Below are 20,836 nucleotides of genomic sequence, written 5' to 3'. Positions count from 1 at the left end.
TGGCGAGAATTTGCAAATACTAACCTGGTTTCCAGGAGATGTACTGCGGAAGAACAGCCCCAGGAAACAAAGTTGTTCGTCGACATCCTCGAATGCGCGCTATAAGCCTGATATTTTGCTTTGTCTGTGAGAAGGGAGTAAGAGGAGACGGTCCCTCTGGACGCTGTTGTCGCCAGTGCGGACACGAAAATTGTCTTTGGTGTTTGTGGATCATGCGAAAAGGCTGTACTTTGTGATAACTACGAATCTGGAAGTAGTTTTTCGCGCTTAACAGAACAATACCGTAACGAATATTGCAGTAGCCTGGTTTTCGATCCACCCCGTTCTAAAGCGAGTCAGTAGATCGGACTTAACTAGAATACTGCGGCTTACAGACAGCATGCATACAGTAAAACTTAATTTGTGTATGCAAGATCGCTTGATTGGTATGCAGCAGTGCCCTTCGGAATAAAGGCATTGTAGCTGGACAAATGTCCCTATGAGAAGCAGGAAACGATCTTGTCCTGCAGTGTTTACGCAAGCAAGGTAATTTGACATTACGGACCATCGGATACTGTATAAAAACAGAATCAAGATTACCCTGTACTCAATTTGGTAGGCCTGCCAACCCGCAACCTGCTACGACCGTGCACATAGATTGAACCAATTGCTTGATCATATATTATCGACTAAACCGCATCTTCAACGCTTCTTTCTTCCAACCCTATCAATCATGAATCCAACGGAAATTGTATCTCTTTTAGAAGCGCCTGAGGCCCTGCTTGAAAGTCTTCTACCCGGCTACAGCTTCTTTGCTCGTCTTGTCAAAATTCACCTCCATGCAAATGCCTCGATCTTTCTCCTTGCATCCGTGGCTCTTTTCGTGGCCTGCATGTATTTTTTCCCGGTATTCTGGACCCGCCCTTATCACTTTCTTCTTCCCTTTGCATCCTCAGTTCAAATCAGATATCACGACGCTTTATACAAGGACGTGATGTGCTGGGTCTCGCAGTTGCCAGAATTGAGCACAGTACAAGACTCAATTGCAGGAACCGAGGTCAGCTTTGTCTCTCCATGGGACAAGGATGATCAAAAGACCGAACGGCAAAAGGAACTTTCTGAGGAAGAGGTTGTCCAGTTCGAGAAGGACGAACGGGAATTTTGGATCAAGATTAGGGAACTGAAGACGATTCAACCTATTCGCTACACACCTGCACCTCCTGGTATTCACTTCTTCCGATATCGAGGTACTCTATTCGGTTTCTGTCGTCAACCGTACAAGGAAGCTGGCAGCCCTTGGACTGATCACCGGGAGAAGCTATATCTATATGCTTGGAGTCAGCATGCCCTTCGAAAGCTCTTGCAGGAGATACAGGGGGCCAACATAGAGACGAACAACAACCGCGTACGCATAAGCCAGGGGCTCAAGGATGGACCAGCACGACAGTGGATGAGTTTGCCATCTAAGATGCCAAGGCCCCTCTCGACTATCATTATAGATCCACTTATCAAGAATGCGCTTGTCGACGATCTGACAGACTTCCTCCATCCGCGTACTCGTTCCTGGTACCAGAAACGTGGCATTCCATATCGAAGGGGGTATCTTTTTCACGGCCCACCGGGTACTGGCAAATCAAGCCTGTGCCTCGCTATTGCTAGTCTGATAGGCCTCGAAATCTGCACAGTCAGTCTCAACTCAAAAAATGTCGACGGTGACAGCCTCACCCGCTTGTTTTTATCTCTACCGGAGAAATGTCTCGTCCTTTTCGAGGATATGGATCAGGCCGGCATAGAGAACCGCAATATCAGCGAGTCTCTCTCCCAGGTTGAAGATGCGTCAGACGATGATAGAAGCCATGAATATCCAGATTCCTCTGACCGTTCGCAGGGTGGCCTAAGCCTCTCAGAAATCCTCAATATCATCGACGGTGTCTCTGCCCAGGAAGGGCGAATCTTGATCATGACCACAAACGACCCAGGGTCTCTTGACAAGGCCCTCCAACGCCCAGGCCGGGTGGACCGAGTCTTTCCCTTCCACTTTGCTACCCGCAGAGATATCAAAGAACAATTCCTAACATTCTTTGTGAGGCCTTCAGACCACCACCTTTATATTGTCGATCCCCATGATATGAAGATTTGTTGTTCTTTGGAACCAGCCTTCTCAAGTTGGTCGCTGAAGGATATTGTTCGATTGTCGGAATCGTTCGCTGCCAAGGTTAAGCCGAATACGTACAGCGCTGCGATGCTCCAGAATTACCTTCTGCACTTCAGAAATGACCCAGTGTCGGCCGAGCGTAACGTGACCGACTGGATGACATATATGGATGAGGGCGAGATATTCATGGTGGCTTGACTGGAATGGAAGGTTCAAAGCACTTGAAGCAAATGACGTTCGAGTGCTTTACCAGTCTGAACCCGGGGGTCTCAGAAGTAGGCAGGGAGACTAGAAATGACGCGTAACGTTAGCTGGATTATAAGATGTCGACTCGAAGGAAATCATAGCCCACCTTATATTGTCTAGTACCTCTATGTCTTTGTGGTTTCGGAATTTGGCACGAACTGGAGGATAAATGATGTGAGTCCTGGGTCACACGAACGCGCAAACGTGCCACTCTGAAGACGGGTTCCGCACAATGTGTGATGAGTCATCTAAGTCAAGGTGTCTTCTTCTGACACGCGATTGCTGTTTAATACGGTCGACGAAGAATTTCCACCTGAGAAATTAGTCTAAGGGGATTATGCTCCCATTCATCGTACCAGGATCTGTAATTTTTGAACTTGTGATTTTTGCCCCTCTGTACACACTAGTTGGGGGTTGTCATCGTAGCTGTCGCCGAACTAGACATTCAAGTCCGATAGCTATGCCCCATCACACTGTTTTCAGCCGTCATTGAACAATGCTGAAGAGTATTTTGGAGGTGATGCTTGTTTATGTAGCCACCGCCCTACCTCCGGCGTCGGAATCATGATCAAATGTAGAGCATGAAATAACTTGTATAATATGTACTATGACATGCCTTTATGGCGCTGAAATACTACAGATTCGCATGTCCAAGAAGAAAGTAAGGCATTATCATCAATTGTGCCTGGAATTGCTATTAATACAAAAGCGAGGAAGAAAAATGACGATTAATCTTTATCAAGCGCAACTGGGAGCTCAGTCCAGCTTTACTCACTTCCTGACTCAAGAGGTCGTCGGCTGTGATCTAGCACTGCGCTTATTGAAAGTGTCAATCCTGGATTGTAGCCATTGCAAGGGAGGCTGACGTACAGGTTATGTGCTCGCGCAATTACCTGGGAAATGATAGCTTCCTTCAAATTCGAAACGAAGAGGATAGTGTTTCAAGAGAGCTGACAGGCCAGTATCTCCCTCTATCCCCGCATTAACTAAAGCACGGCCTTGTCTTCTAGTGGTCTGATCTTGTCCTCTTCACCAGCACTTTCACCAGCACTTTCACCAGCAGCGAGATCGTCAAAATCCTTGTCTGTTTTCTGTACCGGCCGGGGGTAATGTCTCTCCTAGCTGGTATTAGTAAGCTCACGATGGAAACCACGATGGAAACCACTTACCAAATGAGATGAAAATCCCGACCAAAACCCAGTCGGATCAGCCTGGAACGTCGTAACTTGCCCGGAATCTCGAAGCCGAATGCCGAGGCATATGTCAGCGTCGCACAGCTTACTGTATTCATAGGCCTTATGTATCAGGCTTTTCTTCCGCCGGTCTCGTTTCTGTCGCACCACTTTCTTTGGTGAATTGGGAACCTTGGGTAGCTTAGTTTCGTTGTCCTCTGACATTGTCACAAAAAAAAGATGGACCTGAACTTGCGATTTGATTCCTTGTCCACACTTACAAAACTCCTTTTATAAGGATCTGACGTATAACTCACACGAGTTTTTAGTATCAAGAGCGAATTGGTTCTATCGTTGGTTTAGAGTTTTTGCAACGCGGTTGAAGTGTTCGAATAATGCAACGCTTGTGTTGAACAAAGGTATTTGACCGAAGTATAACAGTGATAGATTCGGCATGATAATGAGAAAATAAGTTGCTCTGCCCCGTGAATAGAAAGCACTGGTTGCACACGTTGGCTTGAACATTTGAACCGTGAATAGAGAAAGAATACAATTTCTCAACACAACCGATCGTGTTCAATCGCCTAAATCAAAAGTCTACCCTAAAACAGTCATGTTTCGTGTGTTGAGCGGCAAAGCTGTCTACTTGAATCTGCTGACTGTTCTTGGTTGTGTTCATCTTTTGCCCGAGTTGGACTGTTGATTAGCCCGAGAAGATATTGGTTTATTCAAGGTTTCGACTTTTGATATCAGTTGAAACAGAGGGTGGCGTTGTAATGCTTGCAAATAGAGATTGTATGAGTTGCTGATCCATCGTGTTTCGAGCGAAAAGAAAGAATGGGAAGGCTTGTTGCAGCGTGAAGTCTCCGTATCCCTCTTCGTGATGTGACACACTTTACTCCCATTTCCACTAGGTAGTCTACGCGGATTATGACCGATCAGAATCGAACATCTTGTAATTTACCACAGCTATTATTCCTGTCAATCATTCTATGTCCCTGATACATTGTTGCATTATTGAAGTCAACTCCATCAATTTAAGTGTATTGTTTCAGGAGCGGGAGTGCTCAGAACGATACTGTGTACGGCCGCAAACATAAAGCCAAAAAAAAAAGCCGTCATAACTATTGAGCGGCTGAACTGGTGTTCCCGAGGACGCACCGAGACGGGTAACTGCACTTGTAGTTCAACTAAAGCTCCTGTCTCCGGATAGAAGAGAATCTTGTCGATAATGTTACTACACAATATTGGGACTTGTAAGTTAGTCCAATTGCAATCCATGGAGAAGAATCGCTCGACTTATCACTGGAGCGAGAGCGAGTCACCATGCCTGGTGCTTCTTTTGCTTGGTGGCTTACTCTGCTCGCAAACACCCAGGTCCACCGAAACTCACCGCCTGCAGCTCACCCGTGCCCGGTGTCACCCTCGTCTTGTGGCTCTCATCGCTGGCGGCCTGGGCTCGCCCCGTGTCCGGTCTTTGCTTGGTATCCGTCTTGCCTGGTATCCGGTCTTGCCTGGTGTCCCGGTCTTGCCTGGTGTCCGGTCTTGCCTGGTGTTCAGTCTTGCCTGGTGTCCGATCTTGCCTGGTGTCCGGTCTTGCCTGGTGTCCGGTCTTGCCTGGTGTCCGTCTTGCCTGGTGTCCGGTCTTGCCTGGTGTCCGGTCTTGCCTGCTGTCTGCTTACCGGCTGTCTCCCTGTCTGGTGGTTTACTCTGCTCGCAGTCATTTAGGCCTGCTGACATTCACTGCCTGCGGCTCACCCATGCGCGGTGTTACTATTGCCTGGAGGTTTACTCTGCTCGCATCCATTTAAGCCTGCTGACATTCACTGCCTGTGGCTCGCCCGTGCCCGGTGTTACCCTTGTCTGGTGGCTCTCGTTGCCCGCGCCTTAAACTCGCCTGCTGTTCTGTCTACGGCTCACCTATACCTAGAATTGCTCATGCTTAGTGTCTACTATTATAGAGCAAACAATCAAGACACCTAGGAATATGAGCCCAGAGATGCATCACGCGTAGCCGTTTAACTCAATCGTGTGCTTACGATGATTGGGACAGCCGGCCTGTTGATTTTCGATAGGTCCGAGTTTGTTCACGAATAGCCACAGGTGTTGCTGTTGTACGGGCAGGGGAAATTCGAGCAGATACAGCTAAAAGATTGGGAGTGGCCGACACCAACACACAAGCCAATGATGATGTTATCCACTGAAGCGTCCAGTGCTGTAGCTGCCATCATTACGGCTAGCGAGCATAGGCTATTTGGGGTTCATCCGAGCGGTAGAGATTGATTTGAAGGTGAAGGCCGGCGCCCGTTTTCCATCACTACTTCTTAATATAATCGCTTGGAGGGGTTTTGAGTATATCTCAAATGAGGGCTTTAAAGGGCTCCATTGGATATTCTCCGAGAATAAAGAGGCTAGACGGGATTTACGATAATTCGACTGTCATAATTTGGGTGCCTGGGCCTTCGAGAGATTGAGGAATAGCGTTTTCTGACTTGGCGTGGTCTGGGCCTGGAGATACGCATATTCTGTGCTTTTCGGCCAGTCAAGCTCTAGATCTGTGGAACCGTGTTCAGGCGCGCTCCGAGTCTGGAGATGGACGTCCGCGGTCGGGAAGCTGTGGTGGGAAGGCTTTAGCTTTAGGCCCCGAGACCTAGAACAGTTGATTCGAGGCTACGGTTTGGTGGCAGTGGATGTGGATCCACTTTGGACGTACGTCCACAGCTTTGAGTCTGCCATTGCCTTCAATCTGTTAATTGGCGGCCTGTAAGGCTAAGTAACCATGAGGGCCATAGCTCTCCTGACCACAGTCTATGAGTTTTTTGTTCTGACTTTTTCTGACTAACCATTATCTATAAATGATATCAACGTGGACTTGGCTATCTACGAGCGACACGTTGTGGAAAGAGTTGAGAGTTTTTTGTCTGATGCCAAAAGATTGAGGCCTCAAAAAAAAGTCATTCCTTGATATGCGGCCAAAGCAACATGAGTTAGTTAGTTAGTTATTCAGAATGCTGACTCAGCTGTGTGATGTGCTTCATTACGTCATTGATTTGTCTGCCGGACATGCTCCGTCCAGTTTAGTAACACCAATAACAAATGTTCTTGACCAATCTGATGTTAACTAACACTAACAGAGTACACTAAAACTAAAGGACTGAACGAAAAATTGGAAGTTGTATCAGGCTTCCACCAGTCTAATCTGCTGCCACTGGAAGCAACGCGCCCAAAAGAGATCATAGAGAAAAGTGTGATTCCGACGAGTTGTCTTCTCTTCAGCCTCTCCAAACTTCCTTCCAGCCAGCGCAAGTCTCCTCAGTGTGTACTTAGAACCATTAGAAGCACCCAACAAATTATCACCAGACGTCAATCTCAGCGTGTTGTCGATGGATTCAAGGTCACTGTATTTGCAGGTTAGCATATCACTCGAACTATGTACTCAACTCGAGTATGCACCTGGGTGTGATTGGGATCGTCCCATTGATCCAATTTAATTGAGGATACCACCGACTCTACCGTGCGATGATCTTCCCATATCAAGTCCACGACAGCTTCTGCATTCCGAAGGCAGTTGAAATCCTTATCTTTGAACACCAGCAAAGGGCCACCGTATAGATCATTGTCTCCCTTATCGAAGAGGATCTGATGAGCTGTCTCCACATTGAACCATTTTAATATATTATATATGACGGTCGCGTTCCTGAACAAAGCACGATCAGCCAGATCCTGACTTCCGAGTACGGGAGGAATATCTTCTCCGATCATTCGTAGTGCTCCGTGAGGGCAGATCGTTATGGAAGCTTCCCTTACCACGAGCTCCGATCTCCGGATGGTAGCACAATAGGTCTGACAAGCTTTTCTTGCCATCTCAGGCTTCCCTGAGACTGCACACTTTTCAACCCACTTCTTAAGGGGCAAAAAGTATTCCGGACTGCAGCGATGACAGTGATTATCACTGTTGAGATGATGTTCTGCCATCTGTCCTGTTTCAAATGCTGGACAAAACTCTGGTAAGAAGCTGTTTTCAATCGATCTTAAAAGTGAAGTTTGGAGGAGAAGGAGAGCGGGAGAGTAGGGATAAAACACCCTGTGGGATCCAATGATCTGACTATATATCTGATGACTATTTACAATTTCTTTGCTCCTTCATTCTTCCCGTCGTCCATTCATTGTCCATTCATTGTAGAGTCATCTTCCAGACAAGATCAGCTGTAATGAAATGTTACGAATGCTTCATTCCTCCCGTCCTACGGCCTGATCACTGTAATTTCCTTATTCAGCTGCGGCCGGTGGACTAAACGAATTTAGATAGCCCTTGTTATCCTATTGTCCAACGTGGCAGTCCCATAAGCCTTCATCGTGTGCTCGTGAGGAAAATACTAGGCCGTTCGGCACATATACCTCTAAAAGTTTTGTAGCTGTATGGTAGAAGAACAAGGCTGATCCATGCATCTTTAAAAAGCCTAAGTAGACTGGACTAGCTGTGCCGAACACTCATATCTGATAGCGTCCGGATAGATAATGCCTGTACTGTTGCTATGAGAATGACAAGGGCTACTTGAGTCTTGTTATCAAGATGCTCCCTGGATTAAGTGCATCTGAAGCTCCGTACTTAAAGCGTCGTCGGAAAAGTCACATATTAGGGAAACAAAGTCGGTACTTCATATGTTCGTTGTGACTAAATGTAATTTGCTGTCGACCTAGGATCCCACACGAGTCATCTGGTGTAAGTACCATAGTGCTGAGCTATGCTTTGGCAGCAGAGAATTGGAAGGGGCGATGGCGATGTCGAAGGGATATTGAAGGGAACTCGACGGCAAGTCAAAGGGAAATCAAGATCAAAGGGAGATCAAAGGTGGGGGAGTCAAAGGGAAGTCGAAGAAAGTCATTTGGGGTTGAGACATTATAATAGACGACGGACTGGTACAGAGTGCGACCGGGTGGAATCGAAATTGCCGGACACAAGCTAACGATGGCGCTACTTGGAAACAGTCCTCTTCAGCGCACTACTGAATCTTCGAATTCAGCCTGCAAAGGGTGCTGTTTGCACATAGGTAGCAGGAAACAGGCAGAGGCAACTTATGATCAATGCTGCTGCTTTCAAACATTGACTGTCGATGAATTCATGGCTTCCAGTTTAGTTGCGATCAAATCCAAACCGTTGCCGTCTCCCAGATAAGCTGCCCGTGCCTGTAAAATATTATTGCATCAACCCCATTGGATTACTGCGACTCGCCCAGACGGCCACAACCTGTTACAGGAGATGCTCACAATTTGTCCCGACTATTCTTACTAATCCATTATTTATGTGACTATGGTCATCCACCTGAAATTGTCGATGAACAACACAGTGAGAAACGAACTAGAAATACATGTCATTATGTCTATTTCTAAATATGAGTGCTCGAACGAATGGCATTATCAATATTTAAAACTAAAGTCATGAAACTTCGGCTAAGACCATGGACGTTCCGCTTTTTGGACTCATAGTTCTGATGCCTGCGACCTCGTATTCATCGCGGTGCCAGATAGTAATAATGCTTGTCAGACTCGGTATTTAGAGGCGAGTTCTTCCCAAGTCACTTGTTTCGGCTTGGGGTAATAACTTGCCTGCAGCTTGTTAGTCTCTATCTTGGCTAGAGATAGTTGAAGACACAAACTAATTGCTCTTTGGATGGCTGCCACTGGCTATCAGAATTGAAGATATAGATTTGGCCCGTGTCTTTTAGTCGAATTAGAAGAGAGATGTCCGCATCACATTCATGACAGTATTCGAATGCACCAAACATCAATCGGAGTCTTCGCCGTAACCGTTGCTGACGCTTCGACCTGGGGTTATCCGAATGTCGCCCACGGATTGTTCTGACATTCGCCATATTGTTGATCCCAACAATTAAGTAAGGAAGGGAAATTTGACCACCACGATTTTAATTCAACAAAGTATCTTGATCCATAGACTTATTAAGTTCTTTATATTCGTTCTAAGCTCACCCGGTCACCCTGTTTACAGGTGAGTTAAAGACTACATGGGGATTTGAATCATGGAGAGGCAAATAAGGAAACCCCCATACTAAACTTGATGGATACGGGTGTTTCATTTCCGCCTGGTGATTGAGGGTGAGTAAGGCAACCGAGGGTGATCGCGGGTGAGCGTAAAATCGAAGTGGATCCCTACCTTCCAGTCTGTCTTTACTCTCCGGTCTGTTCGAAAATACCTCCAGTCTGTCCCTACTCTTCAGTTTGTCCCTACTTTGTAGTCTGTACCCCCTCTCAACTCGTCAGATAAGGGTAAATTGAAAGTCACTGCGTCAACGTAGAAGCCATAATGATAATTCGAAAATACACAGGATCATACCAGGACAAGTGTAGTTGAATCTCGAGTCCTCAAGCAAAGAAAAAAAATCTAGGAGAATAAATGATTCCTTGACTCGCTGGAAGATGCCATGTAAAAGCTACAATAGCACCAATTGAGACCGATCTTTTTTAGCGCTTTCCAGGCTATGCATTCAATTGCGGTAGCTGTTGAACAGGTTGCAAGAGCTGAGCACCCGCAGATAGTCTCCTGTTGAACGCAACTCATACCGCGGTTGCACAGGTAGAATAAGAGAGGGCAGCTGTAAGCATCAGCTCAGAACCCACACTTGGGCCGAGTAAGCACTAATCAAGACCGGTCTACTTTGGCGCGATTTTAGAGTTCGAGTATCCAAGCTAACAGAAATCAAAGTGGAAAATCGTCAACTGCAAAGTGTTGAACGAATGAATGTCGCTTAGTGCAAGAGAGTGATTCCGCTCAACTCTTTGTTCATGGCCAGTTGTCCCGCTATGGTTCAGCCGCGTTCTGTTGATGCATTTTTTCGTCAGTCTGAGGTAGTCGAATTCCAGAAAACACTAAGCATACTGATACTACCCAAGGATATAATGACGATAACTTGAGCTGGCAACATAGAGTCTAATCGAGGCAGAGTTACCTGCCACAGCTTTTCGAACAAGAAGGTAGCCTTCGCACGTCGGAAAAGTACTTCTGAATAGCCGAGGATGCCAGAGCTAACGATATCATTGGACGCAAGTTTACCCGCGCCATGCCAGAATTACCCCTAACATTATTGCCATTACAGGCGAGTCCCTCTCCTATTGATGCCTTGACAGAAACAAAGTTCTTCGAAGTAATTTGGGTCCTCGAAATCAGATTGGACAATTGCTAAGCAACTGACAGCTCTCGTCTCTTATTGGAATTCTTCGTCGAGAATTGCAGCCACTTTCATGCGCGCTAATTCGCCAGCTGTCTGAAAGGGCATACCATGGGGGTTTCATACCGAGCCGCGATGCCTTGACTGTCAGAGACGAATCCAACGTAATTACAGCTTGCCTGCATGATACCGACAACGAATGCAAGTATTTACTTTCCCTGAGGGTCTCTTCTCGCTGTATGCATGAAAGCAGCGAGGGTAAATGTGACCTTCTCGAAACTTCTAATCAAGCCATTCCTAACCACTTTCTTGGCAGCATTTCCAGATGGTGCAGCATCCCCGGCTAGGCTGCCATCGATCGGGGCGGCCATTTCCCAGTGCATGAGTCCCTCAGACGTCGCAAATCACCCAGATGTAAATTCTGAGAGTTTCAGAGCACTTGTCGCTTTGGGCGGTGATACGCCTTCTGGAGATACACTGACCGACGTGAGGGTGTCCCAAGATGTTAGTCAAGAATCTTCCCCCAAGACAATTCGGAATCCGAGCAAGACCCGCAAACGACCGAGGCCCGTGCCAGAATCTGCTTTGAGCCTGACATTTGACGAGCATATTATATACGAGCTTCTGTCACAATGTGAATTCGCGATGAAAAGACGGTTGAACCATGAAGAAATCCTGCAAGTCCTGGACGCGCAAAGGCATCTCGTCGTCAGAAGTCCGCGTCAAATCCTTGAGCCTATTTGGGCCTGCTGGGAAGAAAATGTGGCCCACGGTTTGCTTCCTGTTGGTATCCCCACTTTATGGTTTGGTGTAGAGGCCGCGGCGAGGTGTATCGGCGACCTCGAAGCCGACCCTATTTCGGACTCTTTTGCTGGTAGAATAAAGTGTTTTTTATTTTATTTAAACTACGCTGTGCTCTCCAGTGATCCAGACAGATTCGGATTACGTCCCAAAAGAGGCCGAAAAACAAACCATCTGATTAACTTGATCACCCAGCATCTGGAGGATGGTCCCTTTGAGAGATGCAGTACAGACACTTGGTGCAAAGCAGTTCACAAGTACCGACAAAAGGGGTTGCGTTTATGGCAGCTCGCAAGTGTACTTGGTTTCGGTTTTCTCCTAGCCACCGACGCTGCTGTAATTGAGAAATTATGAGTAAAATATTCAATCAATGTCTTAACCGCTGACGCGAGTCTCAGAACGATTCACACCTTAACCAACAGCCAAGTAGATGCCCTTGTTACCTGTGCTTTCTACACCCGCCCTGCAACACTGGAATATTTCCATTCCTTGGAGTCGGCGTTCAGAAATTTGGTTTTCGGGGAAAGGACGCTCGATACTGAGGGAATAAATGCTCAGGATTCGCTGACTCAGCTACGGTGTAGCTCGCGGCTCAACCTGACACGGTCGCAACTGGCCGAAATGCGAGAAAAAGATGAGGCGCAATACAACAACCAACATTCTGGCTGTCCTTGGATAGTGCTCGACTCCAAGAATTTTGCCAAAGGCGCCAAAGTTAAAAGAGCTTCTTGGAAAGCATTACGAAGTGTGGAGAGGTTTTGCTTACCACAATTGACCTGGTCCCATGGAAGGACTTGATAGGTACGGTACGCGTATGCACTGTCGGGACTCTCATTACTGAGAAAACGTCTGTCATCCTGCATCTCTCTCCCGTCCGAGATCCGCAAAAAGCTATCTCGCTGGGCATACGACTTTTTAAGGCCCCGTACAAGATATGATCAATCCCTGTAGCCTTTCTTGCTTGACGTCGCCGTACTAGTAAACTTGACCTTATCCATATAAATTTCCTGAGCGTATTGTTACAGTCAGGACGATACGGAACTTTGTTGGGTGCGGAAGCCCGTGCGCGAGGCGGCATAACAGTCACAGCGAATTTACCCAAGGGGAAGACGGAGTCAATGTGATTCCGCTTCCGGACTCGCCACACCCAGCCCTCTTATACTCTCTTTTTCCCTTTCCCCATCTTCGTAAGTAGTATCCTTTCTTATTTCACGCTTGCAGGCAACCACCTATTCAGCTCTACTCTCCCTCTCGCTGTCACATTATCCCACGTAGAGAAAGTATTAGCTACTTGCCGTACTCGCCGCCAGGCCTGCCATTCCTGTGTTCTCATAGGACTCTCTGATTTCACTTGTTGATTTTGGATTGGGCAGGTACTCGTGACCAGGCCGCAACGGCTTCTACAACTCTACTCTTTCTTCGTCATCTCCATCTTCTGTTAACATATTCGAGTCAGGGCTGCTTTTATTGTCTCAAAGCCCGGGTGGGAGGGTAACTCGATTCGTCGAGGGTTTCTCTTTGATCTCAATTTCCTCGCAACAGCATCATGACCGAATTATCGACAAAAATGCCGTGGGCAACAGGCGTGAAGAAAGTTCTTGTTTCTACTTCTACTCTGGACAATCCCTCTGTGGCTAGTATCCGTCTTGCCTACCATAAATACACTAATCAAGGATGCATTTCCCTCGGTATCAATGCAAAGTCGGGTAATTCGAGCGGGCAAAATTCACTTTTGTTCAGAATCTCTCCGGAGTCAGTTAAAACGTGTAGGTTAATCTTGGTAAGCGACGAAACACTATGTCCAGAATATTTTATTACAAGACTCCAGACGAGGGCAAAGAATGTTCGGGACATCTCATTACTTGATCTAGAACTTGATCGGGCGCTTGCGGAGGAGACTGTTCTTTGCCCGTCTAATCTGCCGTCTCCACTCCCTGCAGCGCATAGGGACTTGAATTTCGCCGCTTTTGCAAGGATTTGTGAATCCAAGTCTCTACGAATCTATTTCGGTCGGCAACAATTTAGGGATCACGAACTCGGTATACTGAGGACCTTTGTCCATGACCTAAACACAAAAACTCTCAAAGCGGTGTCTTCCAATGAGGCCCGCCAGGGCCGGGTTGAAAGACGCTGGAAGGATCTGAGTGTATGGCTTGACAAACCGCCTGATTATGAGGAGTCTGCGTCCGAACGGGTGCAGCAAGTGAATCCACCTCCATATCATGATAAGTCTAAGCTAGCCCGTGCGGGTGAGAAACGGCCCCGAGGTACCTTCAACTCCAATATTCTTCTATACTTTATCTTCTACAATAGTTTGTTGATTGTTTATAGATCACTCTTCATTACCGCCCGAGGATGACGGACGAAAACGACCGCTCTTGATTTTCCCAGAATCGCCATGCTGTCCTACTGAAGTCAATACACCGAGTCCTCCCCCTTCACCGGCTTCAATCCGAGCAACCGACTTTACGCGTCATTCCCCTCCAAGACGCACGGAGCGTGACACACTTGCGCGTTTTGAGCATATGCTCTATGGTGCTTCCGATGATTTGATCCGCAAATTATTGATTCGCTTAGTATGTCGATGTCTACCGGCCATATCTGATGATTTTGAGGGTAATTTACTCTCTGATTCGGAGAAAGCCATTTTGGCCAAGATCGAATTGATCGAAAGTCACCTCGAATGCCTAATCGATGCGAAGATCAAATCCATCCTTGAAACACATATCCTGAAGGAAATTGTTCAGGAGATTGTCGACAGTGCTTTAAGCGAGTGTTGTGACAAGGTCTTGGATGAATGTGCAATGCATAAAACTGAGTTTAGCGAGCATGTTGACGATAGTAAGACCGACTTACGCATCACAGCCGACGATTGTATGAAGGAGATGGAAGAACACGCCCAAAAGCACATGGATGAAATAGAAGAGCAAGCGCAACAGTATATGCATAGGATTGAGGATCAGGCAGCAGAGGCTGAGATGTCTGCGGAGAAAACGGGACTCAATTTGAAGCGATGGTTGGAAACGTCTGCCCAGTCTCTACCTGCGAGCAAATCAAGGCCTAGCCAGGGGGTGCTGAGCACCAAGGGCAGACGCAGCTCCTTCTAGTGGATTGGTAATAGACACGCAGCTCCTAACATTGTTGTCATGGACTTCAATGGTTTATAGGCTCGTAAGACAATCAGTGAATGAACCAGCATCGAACAATAAGACCATTCTCGACGCGTGACTTCAGTTGAAGGGGATTCCGTCAAAGGCCCCACATGGGAAGCCGAACAGCCAGTGATTAATTGTAGGCTCGACGACGTCAGAGGCTGGATCCTCGGGGCCGCAGCAGTTTTCCGTCAAGGTTGGCTGAAGTGTGGTTTGGAACATGCAAGGCCACTGTATCAAACCGTAGCGCCACATTAGTTTTTTCTTACTCCTAGGAAAAGAATGATACTGTCGCGTTTGGATACCAGGTCTCAGTTGAGAGCAGCACTTACTGCATAATTAGTTCTGCGGGAATTCTTTAAAGGGCAGCTGGATCCCTGACAATCGATCGTTATTGATTGGTCAGCTCACAACTCCTGCGGCAGAAAATCCTATTTCAAGCCGATGGTGTCTTAGTCTGCTGCAGTTCTCCGCAGCACTTTGATGTGAAACGAGATTTTCGTTACGTCAATCGGATAGACGGTTCCGTTTGGAAAGTGAGAGCTTCCAGAGTGTATTTTTGAGATAAGGCGCGCCCAGCGAGGCCGAATCGGCGGCTGGCGTCGATGTCGTGCGGCTTGAGTGACAACGGCACGAGAAGTTTCTTCTGGAAGGCTGAACATTTCGAGATCGTTCTCACATTGCTAGTCTCTAAATGAAAGACCTATGCTTTTAAGCTGGCTGTCATGTGAGTTTTTCCGTCACAAGACGAACTTCACAGAAAGGAAATGGTCATGTGAGGGCTTTTTCAAGTCTACTTTATCATGATTTGTGCCTTCATAAGAATGCCAGCTTGTTAAAAAGTTCTTATACACCATTGCTTGAAGCATACATAACAGAAAGGTCCCCACAAGCTAGTCACTGATCTAAGACGAAGCTCCTAGGTCACAAATAGCCCTATGCTGCTATGCCTCCCGTGACACCTTTAATAGATATAAACGCCATTCAGAACGATCAACATGTGTCTAGACAAGACCTGGAAAGTTGTTCACGTTCTCTTCCGCATCATGTAACGGTGGCGTTTTGCGGGAGGTCGGGTTTCAGTCTCTACCTGGTCAAGGGCCTGAGAGATAAGTGATAACAGCTGCCTTTCCTTGCTAATTCGACCCTCAGCTACAAGCTGTTGCTCCTCATGCTCTGGAATTAGGAAGATAGCGTTGTTACCATCAGCTGTAGCTCCGCGATAGCATTGGGCAGGGCTGAGATTTTGTAAGTATCGATCATACAGGCAGAATTTTTTTCGTGCATATTTCTTCGCCATTCGCTCTACTGGCGCTGTATTTGAGGGGTTGACCTCTATATAGTCGGTTTTTCTCCAGTGCTCTCGTTCAAAAACCCAGAAAGAGATTTCCACGAGACTTGGCGGCTCCTTCTGGTCTGTAGCGTTAGGGGCAGCATCAGCTTCGACAGAGCTTTGCTCACTGCTGGTGAAGTTTGTAGCACTTGGACTTAGTGAGTCGCTGTTCTCGACCAAGGATCTCGATTCTCCATCAGAAAGATATATTGCTGCTGATGTTTCAGCAGTTTCCGGATCAGCAGCCTGTGGAGCTTTTGGTTTCATGGTGTGCTTGCTCTCTAATAATTGAGTTGCATTGGCATTTTGTGTTGAGCCATAGTGTTCGTCAAGGAGAGTGGGATTCGGACCTGGATGATCTTGGTAGGGATGACCGAACTCCTCTTCGAATCTCTCACGTTCCAGGTCTTCCTCCACGCGTTCCTGCTCCTCTTGAGCTCTTATCACATTTTCAATATAAGTATCTGAGACTCGCTGTTCATGTATGCCAGCTTCGGAAGCGGTGTCGCTCTCGGATCTTGTGGAGTGCGTATGCGTTGGACCACCAACCTGCAAGTGGTTTCGTGATGCAATTGCTTCAAGCTGTTCACGTGGCGTGAGTATGTCTGCTATTTCCTGCTCGAGTGCAGCGAATTCCGGGGAAAGGGTCGAGTTTTGACCATCCTCATCCACTGTGTAGACGGAACCTGAGCAACGTTCAGGAAATTGGGCTTCGGAGTCATCGATAAGCTCTGTCTGCTCGAATGTAACACTGCGGCTTGGAGCTGCTGATAATCCTAGGCTGACCGGACCCGATTCAGTTTGTGAAATCATAGCCCGACAAACTTCATGGGAGTCTGAATCTGCACATTCTTGATGATCATTCATGCCACTATGCGACGATTCCGAACTCAGCCAATCCAGTTCCATTGGCTCCTGGCTCGTAATATCTTGAGCACGCTTTTGACGCTTCCGTATTGTGATCTTTCTCTTTCGTCGCGGTCTTAGATTACTTTTCTCTCTTCTGATCTCTGTTGTTCGCTGGTCAGGTAGAGGCTGCTGATCTAAGCCCTGCTGTATCTGTGGTTCTGATATATCCATTTGTTGGTATTGAGGCTCCTGTTCTGCCGGCGGGACAAATTGTGAAGTGAATTCGCGTTGATTCGGAAGATCTTCATCGCCAACAAACAATGGTGACTCGGGAGGGTCATCGGTAGGTAGGTCTTGATTCTGCTCGCGCACGTCTGGCTCCGCATCTGTCAGATTTCCAAAGAATGCCTCGAACACACAGCGGCGGACAAAGAAGGTGGTAATCGTATCAGTCGCATCTAAATCATCAGAGCACAAACGATCCAGAAAAAGATGGTGCCGGTCTTGCTTGTGGGCTCCAAATGTGGGCATACCGCAACGCGCCTGGCGGCCAACGATGCTATCTGCGAGAAGCTCGTGAACTAACACAGGATCGGCAGGAATTGCGGTCGCGAAGCACTCCACAATTCGATTGACCAGAGCGTCAAAATTGTGAGGGGGGTATCGGAATCGGTAGGATTTCCTAGCCTGTAGTAAAGCTGCTCTTGCGATCTGATGATCTGGACAACTATTCATTATAGCATCGATTTCCAGCGATCGAAAGCCTAAACGATGAGCGAACTCAGCCATCTCGTAGATCACTCTCTCATCACGGAACCTCTCCTGCTTAGCTAATAGGCCATCTTCCTGTTTTGGCTCTTGGGGCATTAACGGATAGTGCCGCATCGCATACAGCCAAACCTGCAGGTATGCCTTATTTAGACGCACTGCGTCAGTGGCATGCTCGGACCTAAACGTAGACTCTGAGGTTTGAATTAAACTTTGAGAATCAGAATGATCGGATGGGCTGAACATGAAACTCATGGTTTTCCAGATGGAATCGGTCGACGGTCCAAATAGTCGTTTCACACAGTGAGCGCAGCTCTCCAAGTACTTGAAGTCTTCGAAAAAGGTATACAAAGATGGAACCGGTCTTTTGGTATCTTTCAAGCGGTCCCATATTGCTCTACGTTCTTCTTCTTCAACAGCTGCAAATGCACGTCCACCTAAAACTAGCCCAGCCGCCGTTTGCGCGTCGGAACGAGTCTTTCCTGGAGCCAGTAGTTGCAGAGAATCGACCGTATCAGAGTCAATCTTCTTCATCGCATCGGCATCTGAGGCCACTAAAGAGGACCAGAACTTCCAAATATAGTCTAAATAGGTGAGGATCTCCTAAAGGATTGTAAGCGACTTGACTGGACTTGGTACAAATTTGGAATTCACCTCTATACAGTTAGTAGCGATAAGACGATGAATCATACTGATTCTCATCCCATGTTGCCAAAGTCCTGGTATCAAAAGCAATCGATCGAAACCTCGCCGAAGACGGCGATTTGCTTCTTTGCCCAATTGTTTGATTCGGTCTTGATTGTTGGCTGACAGTCGAACAAACCACCTCTCCCGGAATGCTTCATTCCCCTCATCTTCGTACTGTCGTATTTTCCGGTAGATTTCCCCGTCGGTCGGTTTCTTCTGATTGGCATATTCCTCTACAAGAGCGGTCTTTAGGTCTTCTCCAATGTCTGCTTTCCGAATCAGTAGGCATCCTTGTACAGAAAGGAGGTAGCAAATGCACCATCCAAGTAGATATCAACGCTCCACCAGCGATCCGCCGGAGGGAGCAGCTCGGCTCCCGCCTGTATTCGATGACGTCCGTGGAGCGCCTGGAGCTCTCCGGTTGGGAAATCCAGCAGTGGTAACTGATCGCGATTATTAGTCAGCTGTGACAAGGCTGAAATGTTTGCCTTCCTGAGTGCGACATCTAGGTTATGCCGAGATACTACCGCTGGAACATGGTTATCGACATCAAGGCGACGACACCGATTCTTCCGAAAGATCTCCCGTAGCCGGCTAACATTCTTGGGATCTAAGTCTCGGGGCAATGGAGGGTCGAACTGAATCTGATTTAACTTGACCTTGGCGGTTCCCAGGTACTTGAGACGTCGCTCTCTAGCTAGGCGGACCTCCTCCTCGGTGAATAGAGCCCGATACATCGCAAGTTGATAGGATAAGACTGCATGGAGAATACTACAGGCAAGCCTATTCCGCTCTAGATATACGCTGTAACAGCCCGCAGGTGTTAGTTTAGTGTATACGGATCCGTACGCTGGCCGCAGGATCCCGCAGGAGTTTTTCAGACTCAAAAACCTCCATCTTGCTCGTCATAATTCTGATTATCTATGCTAACCCAAATTCTACTCACTCATTACATACAGTTATGCAGTCCAGAGACGCTAGACCAATTACTCAAATTCTGCCATATGGCGTCAATCCTCCGGATGCCTTTCCGGCTGGCACAGAACAAGCGACACTTATCCCATCTAAGCCCAGTGGCAAGCACATTGAAAATCTGTCAGCAAAGGGGCGGTTCTTTGAGCAGAGGACTGCTGCTCCTCTGCTCCCAGTACCTGGCCGTAAAATCATTCACGGCCAACCACGGGCTTTAGTTCTTCCTAGTATCACTGAATCAGAAAATGATGCCCTTTCGGATCCAATTATACGAGAGGAGTCACCCTGGGATACTTTCAAGCAATACTATGAGTGTGATCTGGCTGGCGCTGTCATAGTCTCTGTCCGGCACTCTGGTCATCGCGAAGCCTTGGCAGTTCGCCAGTATCGGGGCCAAGAGGCTAGCAAGATTCTGCAGGTTGTTCGCCGCATTCAGCACGACAATATCGCGTCAGTGCAAGAATTCTATAAGACCACAAATGCCCTTTATACTGTGGGCTCATTCCATCCGCTGACTCTGGACCATGTGGTCGCTTGCAAAGCATTTCCTGACCAACAGCAGCTTGCTGCCATTATGGCTCAGGTCCGTTCCTCCGCTTCCCCTGTGTTTGTGTAAGCCAGCTGACAACCTTCAGTTTCTGGAGGGATATTCATATCTAGTCACCCATGGATTCCAAAATCCCTCGCTTGACTGCTCTGGTATCTTGATGAGCATGGCAGGAGATGTTCAAGTCGGTAAGCTCAATTGATAAACGCGGATAGAATCTATTTTAACATGACCATTAGCACGTCTTGATTGTTGTCGAGTTCGACCTCCGGGTAAGGTGGAAGCGATTGATCTGGCACCTATTGCAAGGGTCATGATGGAATTGATGCAAAAATATGCTAAAGATGATGGAAACATTGGCATTGAAAATCTTGATCGCTGGCCAAGTGATTGCCCGGCAGTTGTGTTTCTCTCCGCAACGACCTCGGTTGGCTCGTTCGAAGAGTTAAAAAAGGTTTTTGCTCCCATCTTTAGTATCAAACCCTACTTACATGCTTGCAGCAACCGCTTATGACCAAGATTAGTTGGTCTAGGGGTGACTTGATCGGTCTTGCATGGTTCGCTCTTATATCTGCACGCACGTTCTATTCGTACCCACTTAGGTCGTAAACCAATGTGTTTCCTTGAATTTCCTACCAGAGATTGTGGCAAAACACAGTTTCTTACACAACTGCCATGCCTAACCCAGACTTTTTGGAATTTGTTCATAGTTATTCTTCAAAGAGCCCTAGTATGTACGCAAATATTATTATGTCAGCAGTCTTTTGGCATGGAGCAACGCACTGTGTAATTTCGGCTAAACCAAGATATTAACATACAATACGTAACAACAATAATACACAATTCCGGAAGGGTTAGCTGATTCACCGAAGCACGTGCCTTGTTTCTGGCTACTTGTCGACTCTTGACCGCCTCTGTCTCCATTCCAGGGACAAGCATTTGTTCGGGTAATCAGAATCTCTCTCCTTACCGTTACAGATTGCGATGGCAA

At 47.2% G+C, this 20,836-nt stretch overlaps 9 protein-coding genes across 9 annotated transcripts; 4 read left to right on the top strand and 5 right to left on the bottom strand.

Moving 5' to 3' along the window:
* Nucleotides 1-690: 690 nt before the first annotated feature.
* On the top strand, nt 691-2,641 carry BO97DRAFT_407771 (BCS1 and AAA domain-containing protein). The gene is made up of 5 exons (XM_025695703.1): nt 691-1,303; nt 1,364-1,656; nt 1,705-2,186; nt 2,237-2,422; nt 2,487-2,641. The coding sequence occupies exons 1-4, from the start codon at nt 713-715 to the stop codon at nt 2,254-2,256; spliced, it is 1,386 nt and encodes a 461-aa protein (XP_025548609.1). The 5' UTR covers nt 691-712; the 3' UTR covers nt 2,257-2,422; nt 2,487-2,641.
* A 422-nt stretch (nt 2,642-3,063) lies between these two features.
* BO97DRAFT_480060 (uncharacterized protein) lies at nt 3,064-3,792 on the bottom strand. Its single transcript, XM_025700727.1, has 3 exons — nt 3,550-3,792; nt 3,251-3,498; nt 3,064-3,196 (listed from the first exon to the last, which is right to left on the bottom strand). Exons 1-2 carry the CDS (start codon nt 3,775-3,777, stop codon nt 3,367-3,369), a joined length of 360 nt encoding a protein of 119 aa, XP_025548608.1. The 5' UTR covers nt 3,778-3,792; the 3' UTR covers nt 3,064-3,196; nt 3,251-3,366.
* A 720-nt stretch (nt 3,793-4,512) lies between these two features.
* On the bottom strand, nt 4,513-5,276 carry BO97DRAFT_416933 (uncharacterized protein; the record flags this gene model as incomplete). Its single annotated transcript, XM_025696448.1, has 4 exons — nt 4,513-4,521; nt 4,714-4,789; nt 4,911-5,185; nt 5,235-5,276. 4 exons carry the CDS (start codon nt 5,274-5,276, stop codon nt 4,513-4,515), a joined length of 402 nt encoding a protein of 133 aa, XP_025548607.1.
* Nucleotides 5,277-6,706: 1,430 nt separating this feature from the next.
* On the bottom strand, nt 6,707-7,583 carry BO97DRAFT_396496 (uncharacterized protein). The gene is made up of 2 exons (XM_025694089.1): nt 7,006-7,583; nt 6,707-6,950 (listed from the first exon to the last, which is right to left on the bottom strand). Exons 1-2 carry the CDS (start codon nt 7,525-7,527, stop codon nt 6,948-6,950), a joined length of 525 nt encoding a protein of 174 aa, XP_025548606.1. The 5' UTR covers nt 7,528-7,583; the 3' UTR covers nt 6,707-6,947.
* A 1,416-nt stretch (nt 7,584-8,999) lies between these two features.
* On the bottom strand, nt 9,000-9,466 carry BO97DRAFT_407769 (uncharacterized protein). The gene is made up of 2 exons (XM_025695702.1): nt 9,210-9,466; nt 9,000-9,159 (listed from the first exon to the last, which is right to left on the bottom strand). The coding sequence occupies exons 1-2, from the start codon at nt 9,423-9,425 to the stop codon at nt 9,094-9,096; spliced, it is 282 nt and encodes a 93-aa protein (XP_025548605.1). The 5' UTR covers nt 9,426-9,466; the 3' UTR covers nt 9,000-9,093.
* A 1,453-nt stretch (nt 9,467-10,919) lies between these two features.
* Nucleotides 10,920-11,999, top strand: BO97DRAFT_169554 (uncharacterized protein). Its single transcript, XM_025690292.1, has 2 exons — nt 10,920-10,937; nt 11,053-11,999. Exon 2 carries the CDS (start codon nt 11,118-11,120, stop codon nt 11,889-11,891), a length of 774 nt encoding a protein of 257 aa, XP_025548604.1. The 5' UTR covers nt 10,920-10,937; nt 11,053-11,117; the 3' UTR covers nt 11,892-11,999.
* Nucleotides 12,000-13,104: 1,105 nt separating this feature from the next.
* Nucleotides 13,105-14,644, top strand: BO97DRAFT_351865 (uncharacterized protein; the record flags this gene model as incomplete). The annotated part of the gene is made up of 2 exons (XM_025692002.1): nt 13,105-13,804; nt 13,869-14,644. 2 exons carry the CDS (start codon nt 13,105-13,107, stop codon nt 14,642-14,644), a joined length of 1,476 nt encoding a protein of 491 aa, XP_025548603.1.
* A 950-nt stretch (nt 14,645-15,594) lies between these two features.
* Nucleotides 15,595-19,063, bottom strand: BO97DRAFT_396491 (DUF3723 domain-containing protein; the record flags this gene model as incomplete). Its single annotated transcript, XM_025694088.1, has 3 exons — nt 15,595-18,242; nt 18,294-18,592; nt 18,646-19,063. 3 exons carry the CDS (start codon nt 19,061-19,063, stop codon nt 15,717-15,719), a joined length of 3,243 nt encoding a protein of 1,080 aa, XP_025548602.1. The 3' UTR covers nt 15,595-15,716.
* A 383-nt stretch (nt 19,064-19,446) lies between these two features.
* Nucleotides 19,447-20,311, top strand: BO97DRAFT_326183 (uncharacterized protein; the record flags this gene model as incomplete). The annotated part of the gene is made up of 3 exons (XM_025691313.1): nt 19,447-19,881; nt 19,934-20,033; nt 20,085-20,311. Coding segments are annotated over 3 exons (762 nt in total), but the record flags the coding sequence as incomplete, so codon positions are not given.
* Between the last annotated feature and the right edge of the window lie 525 nt (nt 20,312-20,836).

Source organism: Aspergillus homomorphus (assembly GCF_003184865.1).
Source record: "Aspergillus homomorphus CBS 101889 unplaced genomic scaffold BO97scaffold_38, whole genome shotgun sequence".
In the NCBI taxonomy this organism is placed as follows: Eukaryota; Fungi; Ascomycota; class Eurotiomycetes; order Eurotiales; family Aspergillaceae; genus Aspergillus; species Aspergillus homomorphus.
This window is presented reverse-complemented; position numbering and strand designations above follow the sequence as displayed.